Below are 20,179 nucleotides of genomic sequence, written 5' to 3' on the forward strand. Positions count from 1 at the left end.
GGTCCCCTCCAGAAAATGCTGAGAAATGGTAGCAAACAGAATTCCCTTCTTCGGTCTACTCCTCACTGCCTTCCCTCTGTGGGAGATGAAGCATTGCTCCCCGCATACCATGCACATTTGATTGCTAGCTTGCTGGCACAACCCTATGATCCAGTGTGTCCAGATAGATCCAGATTTCTCCCTCCGTACGTTTTCTCTCTCTGGTTGGTCCTGTCTATAGCTAGAGATGAGCAAGAAGCATCCATCGGCTGCTCAGGCCCTTCATTTCCCATACCTCTGCTGAGTGAGATCTGGAGAAAAGATCTCCAGTCAGTAGCTGACACCCCCCATCACATTCTCAGCCTTCACATGTGAGAAAAACAGCTAATCAAGGAACACTACTGAATTCCATTTATAAGCCACTTAGCAAGTTATGAAGCTAGAAGGGTCATTTCTGTGGTCACTGTGTTAATGTTACAATATACACTGATCACCTACTGGCTCTAGGAAGTGAGAATGATACTTTCAGTTCAAATCTTAGTGTCAGGATTTAATATCAAACAGGAAGAAACTCTACACCTTTGCTGCTTGTCTTAGCCAAACAAATGAGGGTGTCAGAGAAACTGACCACCCCCTGTAGGCTGAAATGGGTTAGAGCAGATCTCAACTTCTGGAATTTTTAGTTGTGGAACCTTTCCTGGTAAACTATTATTTTAACATCAATACTCTGGAAGGCAGGCAAATTTAAGACAAGAGAGTACACTAAATCATAGACAGAGTGGCTCGCACCTGTAATCCCAACACTTTGGGAGGCCGAGGCAGGCAGATCACTTGAGGTCAGGAGTCCAAGACCAGCCTGGGCAACATGGTGAAACCCCATCTCGACTAATAATACAAAAATTAGCCGGGTGTGGTGGTGCATGCCTGTAATCCCAGCTACTTAGGAGGCAGAGGCAGGAGAATCGCTTGTAGCTGGGAGGCAGAGGTTGCGGTGAGCCAAAATTGTGCCACTACACTCTAGCCCAGACGACAGAGCGAGACTCAAGAAAAAAAAAAAAAAAAATCATAGACACAGTGACAATGGAAATATTTATTGCTGCTGGTTGGGTCTGTCATTTCCTAGAGGACATAGCTGGCCAGCAGATTTTCATTTCTTTTTTACAAAATAAGCAAATGCCTACTTTATTATTTACACACAGAAAATTATATAGAAACACCACACAAACTGCTTGAAATGCAAATATTTTTTGGTTTACTCATCAAAGTAAAAAATAACAAAAACCTTATCAGTTAAATAAAAAAGTGACATTCTTTTTCAAACCTTCTTAAACACTGAAATGCATTCATTTTTGTGCTCATGTTCTTTAGCAACATCATTTCTCCCCTTTTGCCCCTCATTCCCCTAAATTGTTTCAATGAGTTCATCTGTAAAATGAAGATTGTCATCTTTCTTAATGCTACTTACTTTTTATTATCTCAGTATCAAGACCAATCTAGATTTTGTCTCTTACATATGAAATGGATGTAAAAAATGAAAAATTCACCAGCACATTTTAAGATAACATAAAAGAAGCCCTAAGCAAGCACTTCAAGGCAATGACACACCATTACATTTCTGAAAAATTTAAATATCATTGGTACTTAAAAGTAGAACTCAATTCCAGAAGCATATTCTTATATTGGACATTATTCATAATAGATCATATACTTCATTTCCACAGTACTGATTTCAGATAAGCCATTTTTTTGTTTGTTTGTTTGTTTTTTGTCGAGGATTGACTACCTCAGACTTAAATCTTGAATGTCAATGACTCAATCTTTAACAAAACAGTCAGCTGTAAGCTGTAGACATGAAAATTGAATTGTTTCAAAAGGAGCAATGATAGCAAGAGAAAGTTCTTGGCATTTTAAGAAAAGTACGTATACATAGCAAGAAATGAAAGTAAATCAAAATACATAGCTTTGTACATGTTAGAAATATCCAATGTGCCACCAACACAACAATTGCCCTATAAAAAAGTCCTCAGGTCTGGAGCTATCTGTATTTTTCTTTGTGTAACTACATTTGCATTACCCAACCACATATCTCTCCCATGGTCTGTTACCCGTTTGGAAGCTTTTAACCAGAATTTTTGGCAATATGCTTTTCTTCAAATAAAACAAGCCTTCAAATAAATCATTATGTCTGACAACTGAATTGGGCAAAGTATTTCTGAAATATGTGTAATCTTTAGAAAATTCTTTTTTCCTTCATAAATCAGCAGTGCTCCATCTTCAAATCAATCACGATCAGTCACAATCTTAACTCATGCGCTCATATGTTCTCTTCATCCAACATTTTGTTGATACCATCACATAGTTTTTGTAAGTGAGGTTTAAAATTCCCAAAAGGATTATACAAGGCAGCCAAAAAGTCACAATCTGAAAAATGATCAAAGACATTATTAACCCGTCCATGTGACTTGGCAGTGAGGTGACGCTGAATGATTTGGTGCAGCATCTCTCTGCATTCATTTAACAGCCTGGATAACACATTCCGGTCAAAGGTATAATCCACCTGGTGGAAACTGACCACGGTCATAGCAAGTTGATGAACTTTCTTCTTAAATTTCTCCATCAGTGCTAGCTCATCTTGATTAAACTGATTATTCCTGTAAAGAATGGCCAGCTTGATGACCGTCTTGATAAGGTTCTTGATGATCTTCTCTGCCTCCTTCTTGTTTTGGGTATACTCCCTGGTCACTCTGTAGAGCTCATCCAGCACCTCACTACTCGTGTCATCTATTAAGGTGGTGGCGATGGATTTGGACACCATTTTACCCAAGATCTTCTTTTGTGCCTGAACGGCCAGGTTTTTGGAATTAAAGACATCTGTGGCCACTAAAAAAATAAGAGAGAGGAAAAGAATTAACAATTTGTAGATATCAGCAAGCGAAGCGAACTAAAAACAGGTATTAGGGAGCACTTTTTTCCCTCATTTTCCCACCATTTGTGGTTTGTCTTCCATCTACTGACATTAGTCTCTGTTCAGAAAAGAATTTTTGGCTGGGTGGAGTAGCTCACGCCTGTAATCCCAACACTTTGGGAGGCCGGGGTGGGCGGACCACTTGAGATCAGGAGTTTGAGACCAGCCTGGCCAACATGGGCATGGTGGCAGGAGCCTATAATCCCAGCTACTCAGGAGGCTGAGGCAGAAGAATTGCTTGAACCCAGGAGGTGGAGGTTGCAGTGAGCTGAGATTGCTCTACTGCACTCCAGCCTGGGTGACACAGCAAGACTCTGTCTCAAAACAAACAAAAAATACAAAATCAGCTCTACACCTGTCATCTGGGCAACAGCAACCAGAAGCGATTTAAAAGAAATTCATTTAAATGGAAGAAGAACAAATGGCAAAGCCATAATACTGAGTAAAATGGCAGATTAAGCAAATCAAAAGGAGAGCCTTGTTTTATAATCCAGTTGCAAAAAGTCAAATTTCCCAAGACATTGGCCAGTGCCTACCAATTTGGCTGTCCTAAGTACCTTGAATTTCAACCTCCAAAAGTCGAGTGTTGGAAAGAAGTGCTCCTTGGAGAGCTCATTGTCACTTGCTATTTCTGATGAATGGCCATTGTTTGCTTTACATTTTTATACATTTTGGAGAAATGACCTTTTTCATGAGCTAATGAAATGTGCTACATGAAAAATATACTTTGAAAAAGCTGTTGCTTAGAGTTTACTTTTGGAATTATAACTTCTGACAGATGTTTACAATATACATAATAATGGCTGTACATATTAAATATTAAAGAGACACTATATGTAATCTTCCTAGCTTAGAGCTGGTCAAGGGAAAATGCTCAATAAATGTTTATTCTCCAAACCAAGTTTACTTCTTTCTACCACAATTTTCCCCACTCCATGCAGGTAGCAATCTTTTTTTTTTTTTTGAGATGGAGTTTCGCTCTTTTTGCCCAGGCTGGAGTGCAATGGCATGATCTTGGTTCACTGCAACCTCCACCTCCCCGGTTCAAGTGATTCTCACACCTTGGTCTCCAGAGTAGCTGGAATTACAGGCGCCCTCCACCATGCCCGACTAATTTTGTATTTTCAGTAGAGATGGTATTTCACCAGGTTGGCCAGGCTGGTCTCTAACTCCTGACCTCAGGTGATCTGCCCACCTTGGCCTCCCAAAGTGCTGGGATTACAGGCATGAGCCACTGCACCTGGCCCATGTGGCAATCTTTAAACTACTCCTCTACAACTGTGCTTTCTCCTGCTTCTCCTAAGGCTTAAGAACTGCAGTTCTTTGGGTGTCTACTCCATCTCTGAGTCGAGTGGCAACTGTTCTCTCCATATATGCCGGTGTTTAAGCCTAGGCCTGGGTGTCGGAAAGCAATCATTTGGTAATGAAAGATTACAAAGTTTAAAAATACAGATACATACAAATGACTCAAGGCATCAATGATTATATAAGATTATTTCTAGTTTGGATGGGCTGGCATCATTAGGAAGCAAAAAGGCAGCTGCTTCAAAATCCAGACTGGGAGGACATATAAGAAGAGTGACCCCCTTAATCCAGAACTGCCATGTTGGATTTAAAATTGGGGAAAGGTGGGGTGTGGTGGTTCACACCTGCAATCCCAGGACTTTGGTAGACCAAGGTAGTGAGAGGATCGCTTGAGCCCAGGAGTTTGACACCAGCCTCAGCAACATAGTGAAACCCCATCGCAACAAAAAGCTACAAAAAAAAAAAAAAAAAAAATTAGCTAGGTGTGGTGGCGTGCACCTGTAGTCCAGTTACTAGGGAGGTGGAGGTGGGAGAATCATCTGAGCCTGGGAAGTTGAGGCTGCAGTGAGCCTTGACTGTACCACTGCACTCCAGGCTGGGCAACAGAGTGAGACCCTGTCTCAGAAAAAAATTAAATTAAAATTCAGTAAAATTGAGGAGAAGAAGAACCAAATCAGATTTGAAATTTGGACCAAAGTAGTTCGTGGTATATAGTAGAGGTAGCTGCAAAATGGTTCCTTATGACCCGAACATCAATTAGAAATACACAGCGCCATCCACAGTGCCATCCACTGAAAGAATGTCTTCACTGATTGAGAAAGGGTCCCCTCACAAATGTCGAAATTTACACTTCTGAAACATGAACTGAAACTGCAGAAGAACTAAAATATATTTTGAAAAAGAGAAGGAAAGTGAAAATTTGTGAGAAACAGCCAACTTTATGTAGAAGTTTCCATCATTTAATGTTTTATGTTTTTATCATTTAAGCAGAAGTCTGTTTCTATTTCTATTCTTCAATTATTTGCAAAAGAGTATAAAGATTAACTCACACTAAAGAATTTATGTCAAAAGAAATGGCACCCACGTCGCTAACAGTACCACATTAAAACCAGGGACCATATTTCATCTCAGAACTCCTGATATAGACCTTGAAAAAAATCAATAAACTTGATTTATATAGGGATACCCAACCATTTTCAGCTACACAGCAAATAAGTAGGATTTCAGTAATATATTTCATATAAAGGTGAAATGTTATTGTGTTTTTAATGTTTTAGAACATGGCACAGTCTACAAATATCTTACCTGGGATTTACTACAAGTCTATCAGTTGGACATACTTTATGTTGTGAAATATTGAAACCAGAGGGAGAGATATTCATAAGATTTCTCCTTTATCCAAGGCTGGACTTTCACGTTTGCACCTCTTCTCAGCTACTTTTCTGATTAAATCTCAATATTCCATTTAACTTCAAACATGGAAAACAAAAACTCTATGACACAGCACTTCAACTTCCTGCAAGACAGTGTGTAAAAGGCAAATCTACTGCCAACTAAGCAAGATCATTCCCTGTTTACTGGTAATCAAGTATGAATCAAGATAGAGAAGTTGATCTCTGAGGCTTTCATATTTGTCCTAGAGGAACTTCAAACCCCCTTCCAGAAACAGCAGCTGTGTCACACTTTCCTTTTATTCTTTGGGTTATTCCAGTAAAGTTGTCTTTTTAAATGAGGTTGAAGCTCTTTGTCCCCCTCCACCATCTGAAGCTCTTTCTCCCCCTCCACCAAGAAGACATGCATAAGTAGATTTATTTTCCAGCATTAGAGAAAGCTTTTTTGAGCCAATTGGGGCTTGTGGCTGAGAGTCTCTGGCCAGGGATGTGTGGTCTGTGCTCATGAAGTATGTTTCTTTTTCTTGCAAATTAACTGCTGTTAGTCATTCCTGTTCAGGCTCATTTGTCAGTTCCACATGCTCTACCAGATCCCTTAAAAGTCTGGTGTATCTCAGAGCTAGTCCTAGACCAAGTTTTTCTCCTTCAGTCTATCCTCACCCCTGTGTGATCTCATCCACTCCCACAGCTTCAGATACCACCCAGGTGCCAGTGACTCCTACAGCTATAACTCAGCCCTGACCTCTTTTCTGGACTCATTTTGTAAATACATTCAAGATTTTTCTTTTCCTTGGCTATTTTGCAGGCATCTCAAATGTACCATATGCAAAACTGATCTTTGATTCTCTCCCGCCTCCCTACTAAGTGCTCCTTTTTCGCTCTTTATGATCTCAATTAACAGCATCCCCTCCAACCTTTTGCTCAATCAAATCAGAGACTTAGGGATCATCCACCATACCATTCTCTCCCTTACCCAGTCCATTATTAAGTTCTTTCTGTTCCACCTTCCTCCCGCATTTCTCTGAATTCTATCCATTTCCCTCCATCTCCATGGACAGCAGCCTAGTCCAAACCCCTTTTAATCTATTTTCACATATCAGCCAGTTTCAAGAAATGAAATTTGCAAATGGGGCCAGGCGCAGTGGCTCATGCCTGTAATCCCAGCACTTTAGGACGATAAGGTGGGAGGATCACTTGAGCCCAGGAGTTCGAGACCAGCCTGGGCAACATAGCAAGACCCTGTGTCTACAAAAAAACTTTTAAAAAATTAGCTGGGCATGTAGTCCTATGTACTCAGGAGACTGAGGTGGGAGGACTGCTTAAGCCCAGGAGCTCAAGGCTACACAGCGGCAGTGAACTATAATCACACCACTGTACTCCAACCTGGGCGACACAGCAAGACCCTGTTTCAAAAAAGAAAAGGAAAAAAAAAGATGCTTCACTTAAGTTCTTTGCTAACTATCGCACCTCCTTGTTCCTTAAATCCTCATCATTTGCCTACATTTTTATTGCCTGCTTCTCCCTACTGGGATTTAAACTCTGAGAGCAAAAATTCTGTGTATCATGTTCACTGTGTCATCTTGCAGGCCTAGAAAGTGGCTGGTCCAGAAGCAGAAATCAATTTCCCCTATCTCGTCCACAATATAGTTAAATACTTCTCTATGAAAACATGTTGGCCTGTAAAACGAGAGTTGTAAATACATTAGTGGATGTTATTATTTGTTGTATTAAAAGGTAGAGAAATAGGTATTTGTTTTACCTCATTAAACATGTGGTTTTTCTTCCCTCTAAGTGCACTCCAGAGTATGATTTCTCTTACTGATCAACCAATTCTTTTAAAGAGGAGAGATCTGTTGTACACAATGGGAAAACATCCAAGGACAATAATGCAAATATTTAGAGTAAAAGCAAGGTGTAGTTCTGACTTGAACTGCAGTAGGAGATTAAATACAGGCCCACCTCTGCTTCTGGCTGAATCTATGTTTAAACATGTGCCAGAGGGATAGACCTAATGCATGTCCTGGGAAGCAACTAAGATGTAAACAGGAGATGTTCCCGAAGGAGAAAGTGCTGAAAATATTCATTCGGTTTTTTGCCTCTTAAGATGAATTCACTTGTGTTTGGAAACAGACATGTAAAGTGTTCATTAATGAAGAATAATGCTGTATTAAAAAAAAAAACGACATACAAAGCGTTACCACCACATTAGAACTGTTTAAGACTGTTTTCTAGAAATAAGGTGTACATGCTATTTTACATTACTTATCTTACCTCCCTCCCTCTCCGTCTCTGTATCTCCTCCCTTGGCCATTTCAGCAACATTTGCTATAAGGCAAAGTGATATTTAGGGAATTCTGGCTTTAGCATCAAAATTATAAAGTTAGACATAAATATGATAAAAATATACTGACCCAAATATGCAAGAAAAAATGTGCTCAGAAGGAGAAAAGAGAAAAGTCCTTTGATATTAATACCTATAGTTTTATGAAAATTAACAAAAATGCCTCATAACGTAACTACTCCCACTAAGAATTTTCTAATAAAGTACTTAAATCATTTTCTTTACATTCTTACCAGTAAATACATAATTATTTCCCCTCAAATCTATTATACTTGGGACTCTTTAACAGTGATGACAACAGATGTACATATATTACAAATTCTTGCCTAGTTAAAATTGGATCCAGGGGTCTAATATTAGGAAGGATAGAAAAGATAATAATTTGGAAAGCATGTCTGGCTGTTATCTGTTAATAAAAGTTCTTTAAATAAATATGTAAAACCTTAGCTCTCTTGCATCTAAATAATTCTAAATCTAATGGGACTTAGTAAAAAGTCAGCTTTGGTGATAAGAAAGCGGCCAGAACAAACCATGAACCATGAACCCTGTCATAAGAAGTCAGCAGGCTAAGAGTCAACCTCCCTACATGGCAGTGCTCCAGAGAAGAGCAAGGAATGCTGGGATTGGCTAGTGATGTGTCAGTGTCACCAGCTTTCACACTCAAAATCCCAAAGTCAGAAATTCAACAGCACAGAGAAGAAACAACAGATGGAAAAAGAGAGGGAAAAGAAAGGAAGGGAGGGAGGGAGAGAGGGAGGGAGCCCCAGTAGAAGCAGCACAGATACGAACTCTAAAGGGGGCTGCCCTGGAAGGGTCAGAAGCAACGACCACGGCAGCAAGCTGTTGGCAATCTTATCATCTAGAGAGAGAAGACAAGTGCCAGGCACCTTAATCCCAAAATTGGCCTTATGCCACACAGATGGAGGCTGTCACACAGAACACAGTCTTGGGAGAATCAATACATCTGAAGTCTTTAACCTGATATGGAACGCACATTTTGAGGGTATATGCACATCCTCCCAAGTGGTTAAGAACCAGTGACAGGCGCCGTCACAGGGCAAGTTAAGTCATTCACTCCGCATCTTATACTGCAGAAAAATACATGCTCACCTTAAAAGGCAACATAGTAAAGAAGACATGTCAGAGAAAATGGTGACTTTGAAATGCTCCTCCCCCCACCACACAAAACAAAAAACACTGGGTTCTTTTGAAGGAGTATTAGGAATTATCTAACACACTCTTCCAGATTCCCTTTATTGTGCTTCGCTTAGCTATTTGTAAATTGTAGAAAACTGATAATATTGCAAATGGCTCTCTTACATACAGACGCAAATAAAATGTGTCCAGTGGAGCTGCAATTGATTCCTGATTTTCTTGTTTGCCTGCTCTTAAGATTCTCCTTTGAACCAAATGTAAGAGCTTACTGGTTCCCTCATTAATAAATAGAGTTAAGTAAAATCTTCGACATGTGCAATATGTATTTATATGAGAGTCATGAGTTTATCCTCTTAAAAAACATACCCTGTAACCACATACTAGAATGTTTTCCACCAAAAACATTTTTTTTAAAAAAGATTGCAGTATGAACCTTTAATGCACTAGTGTTCTTTTTCTGTGGCAACTTATTTCCCCAGGGTCCTGGAAAACTAGAGTATACTTATAAAAGTCCAAATACTCTGTAGCTAATGGTTCCACGAACTGCCATACTGCTCAGGCATATTACTGGGACTCGGCTTCCTCATCTGTAAGATGAGTACAACGATCCCCACTTTTTGGAGGTGTTCCAGAGATAAATGGACATGGACCACACAGATGTGCTTCACACAATCCCTGCCACAGAACAGCCTTCTTCATAGGTTAAAGAACACAACCGATTAAACTTCAAATACATTCTGATGCTCTTTAGTACAGAATCACATTTGGTCAAAATTAATTCCTTCTGGTAGAGTATCACATGAACTGAGAAATTCAAAATGTCAGATGGCTGGGTGAAAACAGAGACCTCACATAGTTCAGTTAATAAGGAGTTACATTTTCTCTTTCATAATGACATTTAAAATATATAACATATTAAAAACTTTCTTTAGAAGGGAATTTCTCTTTTTTTAAGGTGCTTACCTTCTTGTTAGCAATAGATTTAGTACTGCGAGGACTCTGATAGTTAATATAGGGGTATTCTGCCTAGAGAAAACTGGTCTATCACGAAAAGAATTGAGAGCCTACTACAAGACAAGAGGAGAAGCCTAGTCAACATCCATGAAAAGCTATGCAACAGCAGCAAGATGCAAAGGTAATGGGCCAAAAATAAAGCCAAAGTGAAAACCCACAGTTAAAGGCACAGCGGCTGACAAGTCACTTTAGAAGTCACAGCGTTCTCACGTAGAGTTTCCGAAGCCTCTCAGAGAACCAGAGACCCAACAGCAGCGGTGAAGCCAAGTAAGAAAGAATAGCATGGGTGGAAACAAAAGGCTCAAAGTCAAGAGTCCCAGGTTGTAAACTTGGGTGCAATTTCATTTATTTGAAACACAGTTTTCTCATCTTCTACATTGGAGGTCATTTCAAGTTGGTGTGGCTTAAATGAGATTTAATGACTTATAAATCTAAAAAGATCCAGCAGCGTACTAGGCCATTTCTCCTTACGTCCCCTATTTGCCAAATTCGTGGACAAGAAAAATTATGCCTTGAAGAAAACAGGATGAAGCCTTTCCCTGTGTGATCTCAGGCTTTAATTCTGGAATCTCTTCATCATGATTTTGAGTTCAACTGTGTATCTTTTATTCCTGTGGCTTAATTTTGTGATGATTTTGAAAATGTCATTTCCTGAGTTTCAACTCCTCTAACTTCATATCAGACCCCATCTCTGCTCTTTTTCTATCAATTTGCCCCAGGAATCATATGATACCTTCTTTATGGCATAAATTCTGACAAAATGTCCCTGCTGCTTCTAGGTTTCCGATACCAGGAATGGAAGAAAGTTTGGTGATGTTTCTATAAAGCAGTATGGTTGGACCTCAAAGACTGTCAGTCTCAAAAATAATTAGAATAGAGGTTATGGGAAATGAATTTTGTGGTTACCCAAAGTCAGAGCCAGAGGTTTATATCCATAAGACTCATTGGTTGCCCTAGGCAATAATGACTACAGTGATGATAATAAGTGATAATAATAATAACAGCAGCCCCCATTTTTTGAATTTGTACTACATTATCCCTGGAACTGCCTAGAACTTGCGTTATCTTATTTATTTTATTTTATTTTTTAAGATGAAGTTTCGCTCTTTCGCCTAGGCTGGAGTGAAGTGGCACAATCTCGGCTCAGTACAACCTCTGCCCGCCAGCTTCAAGCGATTCTCCTGCCTCAGTCTCCCAAGTAGCTTGGATTATAGGCACATGCCACCATGTCCGGCTAATTTTTGTATTTGTAGTAGAGATGGGGTTTTGTCATGTTGGCCAGGCTGGTCTCAAACTCCTGACCTCAGGTGATCCACCCACCTAGGTCTCCCAAAGTGCTGGGATTACAGGTGTGAGCCACCGTGCCGGGCCGCGTTATCTTATTGAAGCTTTACAGCAACCCTAGCAAGGAGGTTATTATTCTCATTTTACAAATGAGGTGACTGAGGCCCAGAGAAATTAAGTTACTATCTCAAGGTCATACAGTAAGTGGCAGAGATTAACTTGAACTCAGATATGTCCAACTCCAAGCTGTTACATTATAATACATGAGCTTAAGAAAAGAAGCTTCTTCTTGAAAGTGTGAGAAGATATATTAATGTCTGGCTAAGTGAAGTAAGATGAAAGAAAAGAAAGGGACCAGGTCTCCCTGCAGGGAAGAAACAGACCATAAGGAAGATCAACCCAGCTGGACTTGAAATAGCTTCCAGGGAAGTACCTGAGCAGTTTCTAAACATTTTAAAATATAATCTAAAATGACAATATACTTACATTGTTCAAAAGTCAGAATATATGGAGTGGAAAAGCTCTTTCTCATCTTTGCCACCCACTGCAGTTTTGACCCTCGACCCTTGCCCTTGCTTCCAAGAGACAACTTAGATTTTTTTCCTCCCTGCATAACTAAGCAAATACATGAACAGATACTGAGCAGTGCAAAGAAGCCTTAGAGGCTTGCAATTCTTAAGAAATGCAACTTTTGAGTGATGAAAGAATATAAACTGTATATGTGTCCATAATTCCATATAAAACTATGACATAAAATGGTGAAATGCTGGAGAAATATGGGCTATGACCTTTGTTCCTACACACACATTACAAGTAAGAGTCCTTCAATGACTGATGAGAAGGTAGCAAGTATGTAAAGTAGGTCTTTATTTAACGGTTGGGGGGCAAGTATTATGATTAGAGTGATCATATAATTTATCATCCAAATGGAATACCTTTGGAAACAGTGCTGTTAGTAATTACACCATGACAACAGATCTGTGACTGACCCAGAATCTAAGTGGTCACCCTATTTAAGACTAAATAAGAAACAGTCAAAAGTAAGGATTTACCTAAATATAAAAGACCCGAGAAATTTCTTGGGAATCGCACAAGGGCATTAGCTAGCTTCTCTTACAAACTACGTTAAAAAAACAAAAACCCTAATTCTTTAATAAGTTAAAGGAGTCTTATGGGGGAAAAATTATCTCTAGTTAAATAAGTTTGGGAAACAGTGTACACAAAGGTTCCCTTTGGAGATGCACAAAATGCTTTTATAACACTAAAGGCTTTGAGGATTAGCGCGATAAAGAAACACTTTAACTTTGCTTACTAAGTTTTGCAAATTAATTTCACAGAGGATACAATAACAAATTTGTAGGATAAAGTCAGTGAAAATAATTGGCTAACAAATTAAGTAGGGTTCTTGGTATTCCTCTGGAATGAATTCACAATTATCAGATGTAAATAGGGGAATACAAGACAGGCAGTCGGGTAAACCCAGGCATTACAGTAATTGCAAGCACCGGCTCTAGAGTCAGACTGGGTCAGGGGCCTTGCCCTGCTACTGAGTGCCCATGTCCCTGGAGCAAATTATCTAACCTCTCTATGCCTCACTTTCCTCATCTGCAAATGGGACTACCATGAGGATTAAATGAAAGTAATCCACATAAAGTGCTTAGAACAGCATCAAATATAAAATAATTGGGTCAAATGATGTAAGCAATTATTATTATCATTATTATGGTAGATACTGTGGATGTTCTGCTGGTGTAGGATGCCACAGGTCTTATGATCAGGTCTTATGAACGGAGCGTGGGGAAAGAGAGAACATAAACCCAAAGACGTGAGTCAGTCAACAAAAACTTTTGTTGAGTGTTTATAATGTATAAGATACTGTGGTTTCAAAGACAAATAACACTATCCCTCCTCTCCACTCAGACTCCCAGGGACTGGTCTGGGGATAGATAAGTACACAGCTAGGCAGAATACACCATAAATTGTGTAACAAGAACATGTAAAAATGCAATGGTAGCAAAAAGTGGAAACATCAGTTTTTGCTGATGGGGTGATAGAGGGAGGTTAGGTTTGAGGAAAGTTTCACAAAAGGAGATTGACCTCAAGGAAAAAGAAGATTCTGCCTTATAGAAATAAATATGATTGTATTCCAGAGCAGATCTGTGGAATTCCTACAGGCTAATTAGGAATTAAAAATTTTGTTCATCAGTGTACCTGTATGTCAGAAACCCAAGGATGTATGTGTGTCCTGTGGATTTTAGAAAAAATTGAAACATTATATATAGCTTGCTAAGACCCAGGAAATACTACAAAGGTACTGTTTTTTGTTCGTTTTTTGTTTTTGCAGGCTGGAGTACAATGGCGTGATCTCGGGTCACTGCAACCTCCACCTCCCAGGTTCAAGCGATTCTCCTGCCTCAGCCTCCCAAGTAGCTGGGACTACAGGCACCCACCACCACGCCCGGCTAATTTTTGTATTTTTAGTAGAGATGGGGTTTCACCATATTGGCCACCCTGTCCCTAGAGAAACTCCCCTGGCCAAAGTGCCACCCTTATTGGAAGTATAACCAAGAAATCTTGGCTGGGACCCTGGGACTGTCACAGGAGTGGACCTTCTTACTACATCCTAGGAAAAGGAGACATGGGAATGGCCTCTGTACTGTGGTATATAGTTTCTGCACTCTGTTTTTTTCTTTTTTCTTTTCTTTTCTTTTTTTTTCTTTTCTTTTCCTTTTTTTTTTTTTTTTTTTTGAGACAGGGTCTTGCTCTGTAGCCCAGCTGGAGTGCAGTGGTGCAATCATGGCTCACTGCAGCCTCAACCTCCTGGGCTCAGGTAATCCTCCCACCTCAGCCTCCTAAGCAGCTGGAACTACAGGCACACCACCATGCTTGGCTAATTTTTTGTATTTTTTGGGTAGAGACAGGGTTTCAACATGTTGCCTAGGCTGGTCTCAAACCCCTGAGCTCAAGCAATCTGCCATCCTTGGCCTCCCAAAGTGCTGGGATTACAGGCGTGAACCACGGCACCCAGCCAATACTTGGTTTTCAAGAAGGCTTTGTTTGGCAGGGAGCGGATAGATATAGCAGGTATCTGAGGCAGAATTCTTAGTGTCATGGGCCATCTACCACAGAAGTGCCGAAGGCCTCTTAGAAATGGCTAAACCAACTGAATCAGAATCTCCAGGATTGCAGTCTGAGAGCTAGCATTTGTAAGAAGCACCCTACCTGATTCTAATATATAGTAAAGTTAGACCATGCCTGTTCTGACCTGTACTCCTAGAATGCTGTACTTAAAATTTTCAGATATACTCTGGCTATAAAGGCATGCTGTGAGTAGACTATGGACAGATTTAATTCCCTCTCGAGATTTTTTTTTCCCCCACAAAAATACAGATGTCAGCTTGTACAAGGAATCCAGATAAAATGTTTTCTAAACAGAGCTTATTATATTAAACATTTAAAAATTCTGATAGGGTATCCAAGAGAATAGAAAAGTTAGACTGTTCTAGATAATACTGTAAACCAAAATTGGAACAGGGCCTAACTATACCACGAGGCTAAAAAGTGGGTTTGAAATTAAATTAAAATATCCTACAATTGTTTATACAAAACTGAACTTAGTGAACTATCCTTTGTCTTTTTAAATTAAATGAACCCTTCCCTTATTTATTATGTTGAATTAGGATACATCAGTCTTTCTAAAGAGTTTTCAAGTAAGCTGTATTTATTTACATATTTTCTTGAAGACATGAAACCTTTCCAATGTTGATATAATCCAATCATCTACCAGAATATAGAGGAAAATCCTCTAAACAGCTCCGTGATTTTCTACACATTTCCATCCCTAAATTCTCCCGGCCTGCCAGAGGCCCTGACTCTTGATGAATATTTATATTCATGCAGGGCTTAGAAAACCAGTAACATTTTAAAATCCAGCACACTAGAGTGAAGTTACTGAACCAGACCCACAGCTGGCATCAATGGTCAACACACCCTTTCTGGTTTCATCAGGTTGCTCCTGGCCACATAACAAAGACAACAAAACTGACAGATGATTTTTGTGTAGCACTCTACAGTTGGCAAGATATATTCACTAACACTTTCAAATGCATTTCTGGTTTGGTCCTGTTATTACCTAACTCTGGGGGACCCAGATAAGAGAAGTGAGGCTCAGAAGTCAAGTGACTTATCTAAGGGTGCATAAATAGTGGCAAAGCTGAGGCCCATTACTTCTTACTATAGCACACAGCTGCTCTATAAGAAAAATGAGATTAGGATCATGTTCATTGTTTATAAATTGCCTACCAAATGCCATGATGCTGCTAGCCAGCTGCAGAATCCCACTTCTTAGAGCCTGCCTGCTCCCCCAGATAAAGCAACTCCTCGAACTAAAAAGGAGGAGGACAGGCCAGCCACAGTGGCTCAGGCCTATAATCCCAGCACTTTGGGAGGCTGAGGCGGGCAGATCACTTGAAGTCAGGAGTTTGAGACCAGCCTGGCCAGCATGGAGAGACCCCATCTCTACTAAAAATACAAAAAAAAACCCCAAATTACCCAGGTGTTATGTACGCCTGTGGTCTCAGCTACTCAAGAGGCTGGGCTGGGAGGATTGCCCAAGCCTGGGAGGTTGAGGTTGCAGTGAGCTCAGATCACACCACTCCACTCCAGCCTGAGTGACAGATGAGACCCTGTCTCAAATCAAATCAAATTAAAATAAAATAAATAAAATATGAAGGAGCACAGGTCAAACACATCAGGGAACAGAAATTAAAGAAAAGCTATATATCTGCCTTCCCCCTCCATCCCTGCCTGAAAGAGTGCTATTGATCCTGTAAAGCTCAGTGTAAATGCCGCCTCTTCCAAAAGGCTTTTCTAAATCCAATGGCCAGAATAAATCTCTCCTAACCTGCTTTTCTGTCTTGTGAGCGAGTTAAATTCCTCTCTTAATCTATTTAGGATCTTTGACAAGTAAGGTACAGGTACACACCTTTTTATCTCTATGTTCTTCCAAGTGCTTAACACGTCCCCTCCAGCTACCGTGGGGTGCACTAAACCCTATGCTCTAATCTGCCTCCATGGAACCCTTCACTCTCTTTTACAGCAATTCATGAAGGTGTATCAGGAAATCAATTCGATTTCTTCTATTTAGAGCTTAATAAATGAATTTATTTGTACTCCATGAATAAACACATAACACTAAATATGGATACAAACTGTCTTTTGTTTTATTTATTTTTAAAAGACAGTGTCTCACTCTGTCACCCAGGTTGGAGTGCTGTAGTGAAATCATAACTCACTGCAACCTCGAACTCCTGGGCTCAAGAGATCCTCCACCTTAGCCTCCTGAGTAGCCAGGATTACAGGCGCACACCACCATGCCAGGCTCTCCTTGTAGAGATGAGTTATCACTATGTCAGTCAGGCTGGTCTCAAACTCCTGGGCTCAAGTGATCCTCCTGTCTCAACCTCCCAAAGCACTGGGATTACAGGCGTGAACCCCTGTGCCCAGCCACTTTTTGCTTTAAAGGGGAGGAACCTATGTAAAAGAAATGCATTTTCATTTTTTTAATCTATTGCTTTTCTTTCCTGCCCTTTGCCAAAACATACAGAATAACCAGATACTTTTGTTTGGAGAAGTGACCATATTTAGTTAATTCAATTCTTACAGCAAATGTTCTGGAATCTTCCATACAAATATCCCAAACCCATCTGTTTGAATATTTTAGGAGCAGTAACCTCTTGGCCTCAGCTTGGGCATCTCTCAAATATGCATCTTGGCACAACCTCTCAACATTCTTGTCACAATTTTTCCTCAATAACTGTATCCAAATGTTGTTAGTCAAGCATTTTATAGCCATGTTAATGTCGGGAGGATAGATCCAGTTAAAGGTAAGCAAAGAGTAAGATGGAATTTACTAGGCTTTAATGTAAACGATCTTATTTTAAATATCAAGACACTCTGAAGCTCTGAAATTCTAGGAAAAAACCCCAGAGTTCTATAGAAGCAGAGGTGCCCACCACCAGCACAGCATTTATGTTCTCTGTGAAGTAGTTGTTACCTCTCTTTCTAACCTTTCCTCTCCGCACGCTCAGGCATCCCATTTTATTTAGATCAGGATGCCTTGCAGAAGTTGTAACCTGGATACCATATTCTTTGGCCCATCCAGGATTGTATTTTAGGATTAGTGGTCCATGTTAGAAAATTGGGAAATTAGGCCGGGCGCGGTGGCTCAAGCCTGTAATCCCAGCACTTTGGGAGGCCGAGGCGGGTGGATCACGAGGTCAGGAGATCGAGACCATCCTGGCTAACACGGTGAAACCCCGTCTCTACTAAAAATACAAAAAACTAGCCGGGCGCGGTGGCGGGCGCCTGTAGTCCCAGCTACTCGGGAGGCTGAGGCAGGAGAATGGCGTAAACCCGGGAGGCGGAGCTTGCAGTGAGCTGAGATCCGGCCACTGCACTCCAGCCTGGGTGACAGAGCAAGACTCCGTCTCAAAAAAAAAAAAAAAAAAAAAAAAAAAAAAAAAAAAAAAAAAAAAAAAAAAAAAGAAAATTGGGAAATTTAGCCTCAAAATGTGTGTGTCTGATTTTCTTTGATCAAATCTGACCAAATGGGCCCACGTTCGCACAGGACAACAATGGATTTGAGCTAAATTATGGCTGCCTCCTTTAGAAGACAACGCTTTCCAGCTTACCACATCCCTCCTGGCCATCTACACATTTCTGTTCACTTCCTGGGTTCTGCAGGCGCTTGCATAGGTGATCACTGCCTTACAGAAACAAATGTGATTATATTTCAACTCCTACTGGGTAGTCAGGAATTTAAAATCTGGGCCAGCAGTGTACCTGTATGTTGGAAACTGAGGGGCACGTGTTGGTTCTATGGATTTGTGAAATAATTTAAACACAACTTATGTATAGACAGTGAGGTTCTAAGGAAGGGTTTGCCAGGTGAAGTGGTGGGAAGGTTAAGAGTGATCATGATTTGTTTTTATAACACTTGTCGTAGACTTCAGGAAGCTACATTTGAGTACCAAAATCTCCTTATTTCTATAGAATGTGTCAACTAAGTCACAGAGTGGTGGTAAATTTGCCAAATTTATAATGATCCTAGGAGAAAATGGAACTTGGATTCTCCATACCAGTTTGGAGCTCCACACAGTCAAGAGACTTATGACAGAAAAACTTTCCCCCATTCATTCCCTCATTCTTTCTCCAACGAATTTTTATTTTTTATTTTTTTTAACTTCTTATTTAATTATTTATTTAAGACAGGGTCTCACTCTGTTGCCCAGGCTGGAGTGCAATGTCACTCTGACCTCCTAAGCTTAAGTGATCCTTTCACCTCAGCCTCCTGAGTAGCTGGGACCACACGTGCATGCCACCATACTTGGCTAATCTTTGTATTTTCTGGCAGAGACGGGGTCTCGCTATGTTGCCCAGGCTGGTCTCAAACTCCTGGCCTCAAGCAATCCTCCTGTCTTGGCCTCCCAAAGTGCTGGATTACTGGATGAGCCACCACACCTGGCCTCATTCAACACATTTTTATTAAGCAACTGTTGTGTGCCAGGCAAAGTGCCTACTCCCAGGAAGCACAGGTTCTAGCAGAAGGATACTTAATATATAAACAAACAAACAAACATATATAAATATGTCAAGCAGCAATATAGGCTAAAAGAAAAATGAGATGTGTGTATGGGAGGGGGAACTATGTTATTTTATCTAGGGTACTTGATATACTTGGGGAAGGCCTTTCTGAAAAGGTGATATTTGAGCAGAGGCATGAAGGAATCAAGGGGGAGCTGTCTTGAGCTGGTGAAGTCTCCCACAGTCCCTCCCAAATATCACCTTCCAAATATCAGCAAGTCCTCATTGACCATCCCATTCAGAAATGCTCTATCCTGTCTCTAACTGTTGTTGGAAACTGCTTATCATACTTTTGTTTCCAAACTCCCTGAAAGTAAATCTTAGTGGTTGGTTACAATTTATTATTTATTCCTTGCAATAATAAATGCTCAATTAATCTTTAATATGTATCTGCTGGATTAAAAGCATTCTCAGGTTGTTTTTGGGGGAGCAGAAAGATGTGGGGGGTAGGAAGGGAATGAATACTGTTTTTTATAAAACACAAACAAAATAAGAGGATACAAATAAATAACATTAGATTTAATTATATTTCAAATACTCTTACATAAGAAATAAATATTCCAATATAGTCCTTTTGAAAAAGTTTATTTTTGCCGGGTGCAGTGGCTCACGCCTGTAATTTCAGCACTTTGGGAGGCTGAGGCGGGCGGATCACCTGAGGTGATCGAGACCAGTTCAAGACCAGCCTGGCCAAAATGGCAAAATCCCATCTCTACTAAAAATACAAAAATTAGCCGGGCATGGTGGTGCATGCCTGTAATCCTAGCTACTCGGGAAGCTGAGGCAGGAGAATCTCTTGAACCCAGGAGGGGGAGGTTGCAGTGAGCCGAGATTGCACCATTGCACTCCAGCCTGGTAACAGAGCAAGATTCCATTTCAAAAAAAAAAAAAAAAAGGTTATATATTTTTTTCATTTTAATTTTAGTGTTCTCTGGGTGGAAGGTGTTTATTCTAAATGGGTCATTTCATTACTAAAGATAGGCATCCAAAAAATCATCTGATAACATTTGGAACTGGTAAAAACTACTGAATAACCCATACTCTGAAAATAATAATTGTTTTTAGTACAAATGTTGGTTCAATATTTTTAAAAAGGCATGT

General features: G+C 40.1%; 1 protein-coding gene across 5 annotated transcripts in view; it reads right to left on the minus strand.

The window, feature by feature from the left end:
* Positions 1 to 1,054: 1,054 nt before the first annotated feature.
* Positions 1,055 to 20,179, minus strand: part of TNFAIP8 (TNF alpha induced protein 8) — a 124,000-nt gene continuing 104,875 nt past the window's right edge. For 4 of the 5 annotated variants that reach the window (XM_050794429.1, XM_050794428.1, XM_050794427.1 and 1 more), the window contains exon 2: positions 1,055 to 2,859. In XM_050794429.1, the coding sequence (XP_050650386.1) occupies positions 2,294 to 2,859 (566 nt within the window). In that variant the 3' untranslated portion in view covers positions 1,055 to 2,293. Of the gene's footprint in view, positions 2,860 to 4,593; positions 17,643 to 20,179 lie in introns of those variants that run through there. The other variant, XM_050794425.1, reaches the window with a different exon arrangement.

This window comes from Macaca thibetana, chromosome 6 (assembly GCF_024542745.1).
Source record: "Macaca thibetana thibetana isolate TM-01 chromosome 6, ASM2454274v1, whole genome shotgun sequence".
NCBI classification, from domain to species: domain Eukaryota; kingdom Metazoa; phylum Chordata; class Mammalia; order Primates; family Cercopithecidae; genus Macaca; species Macaca thibetana.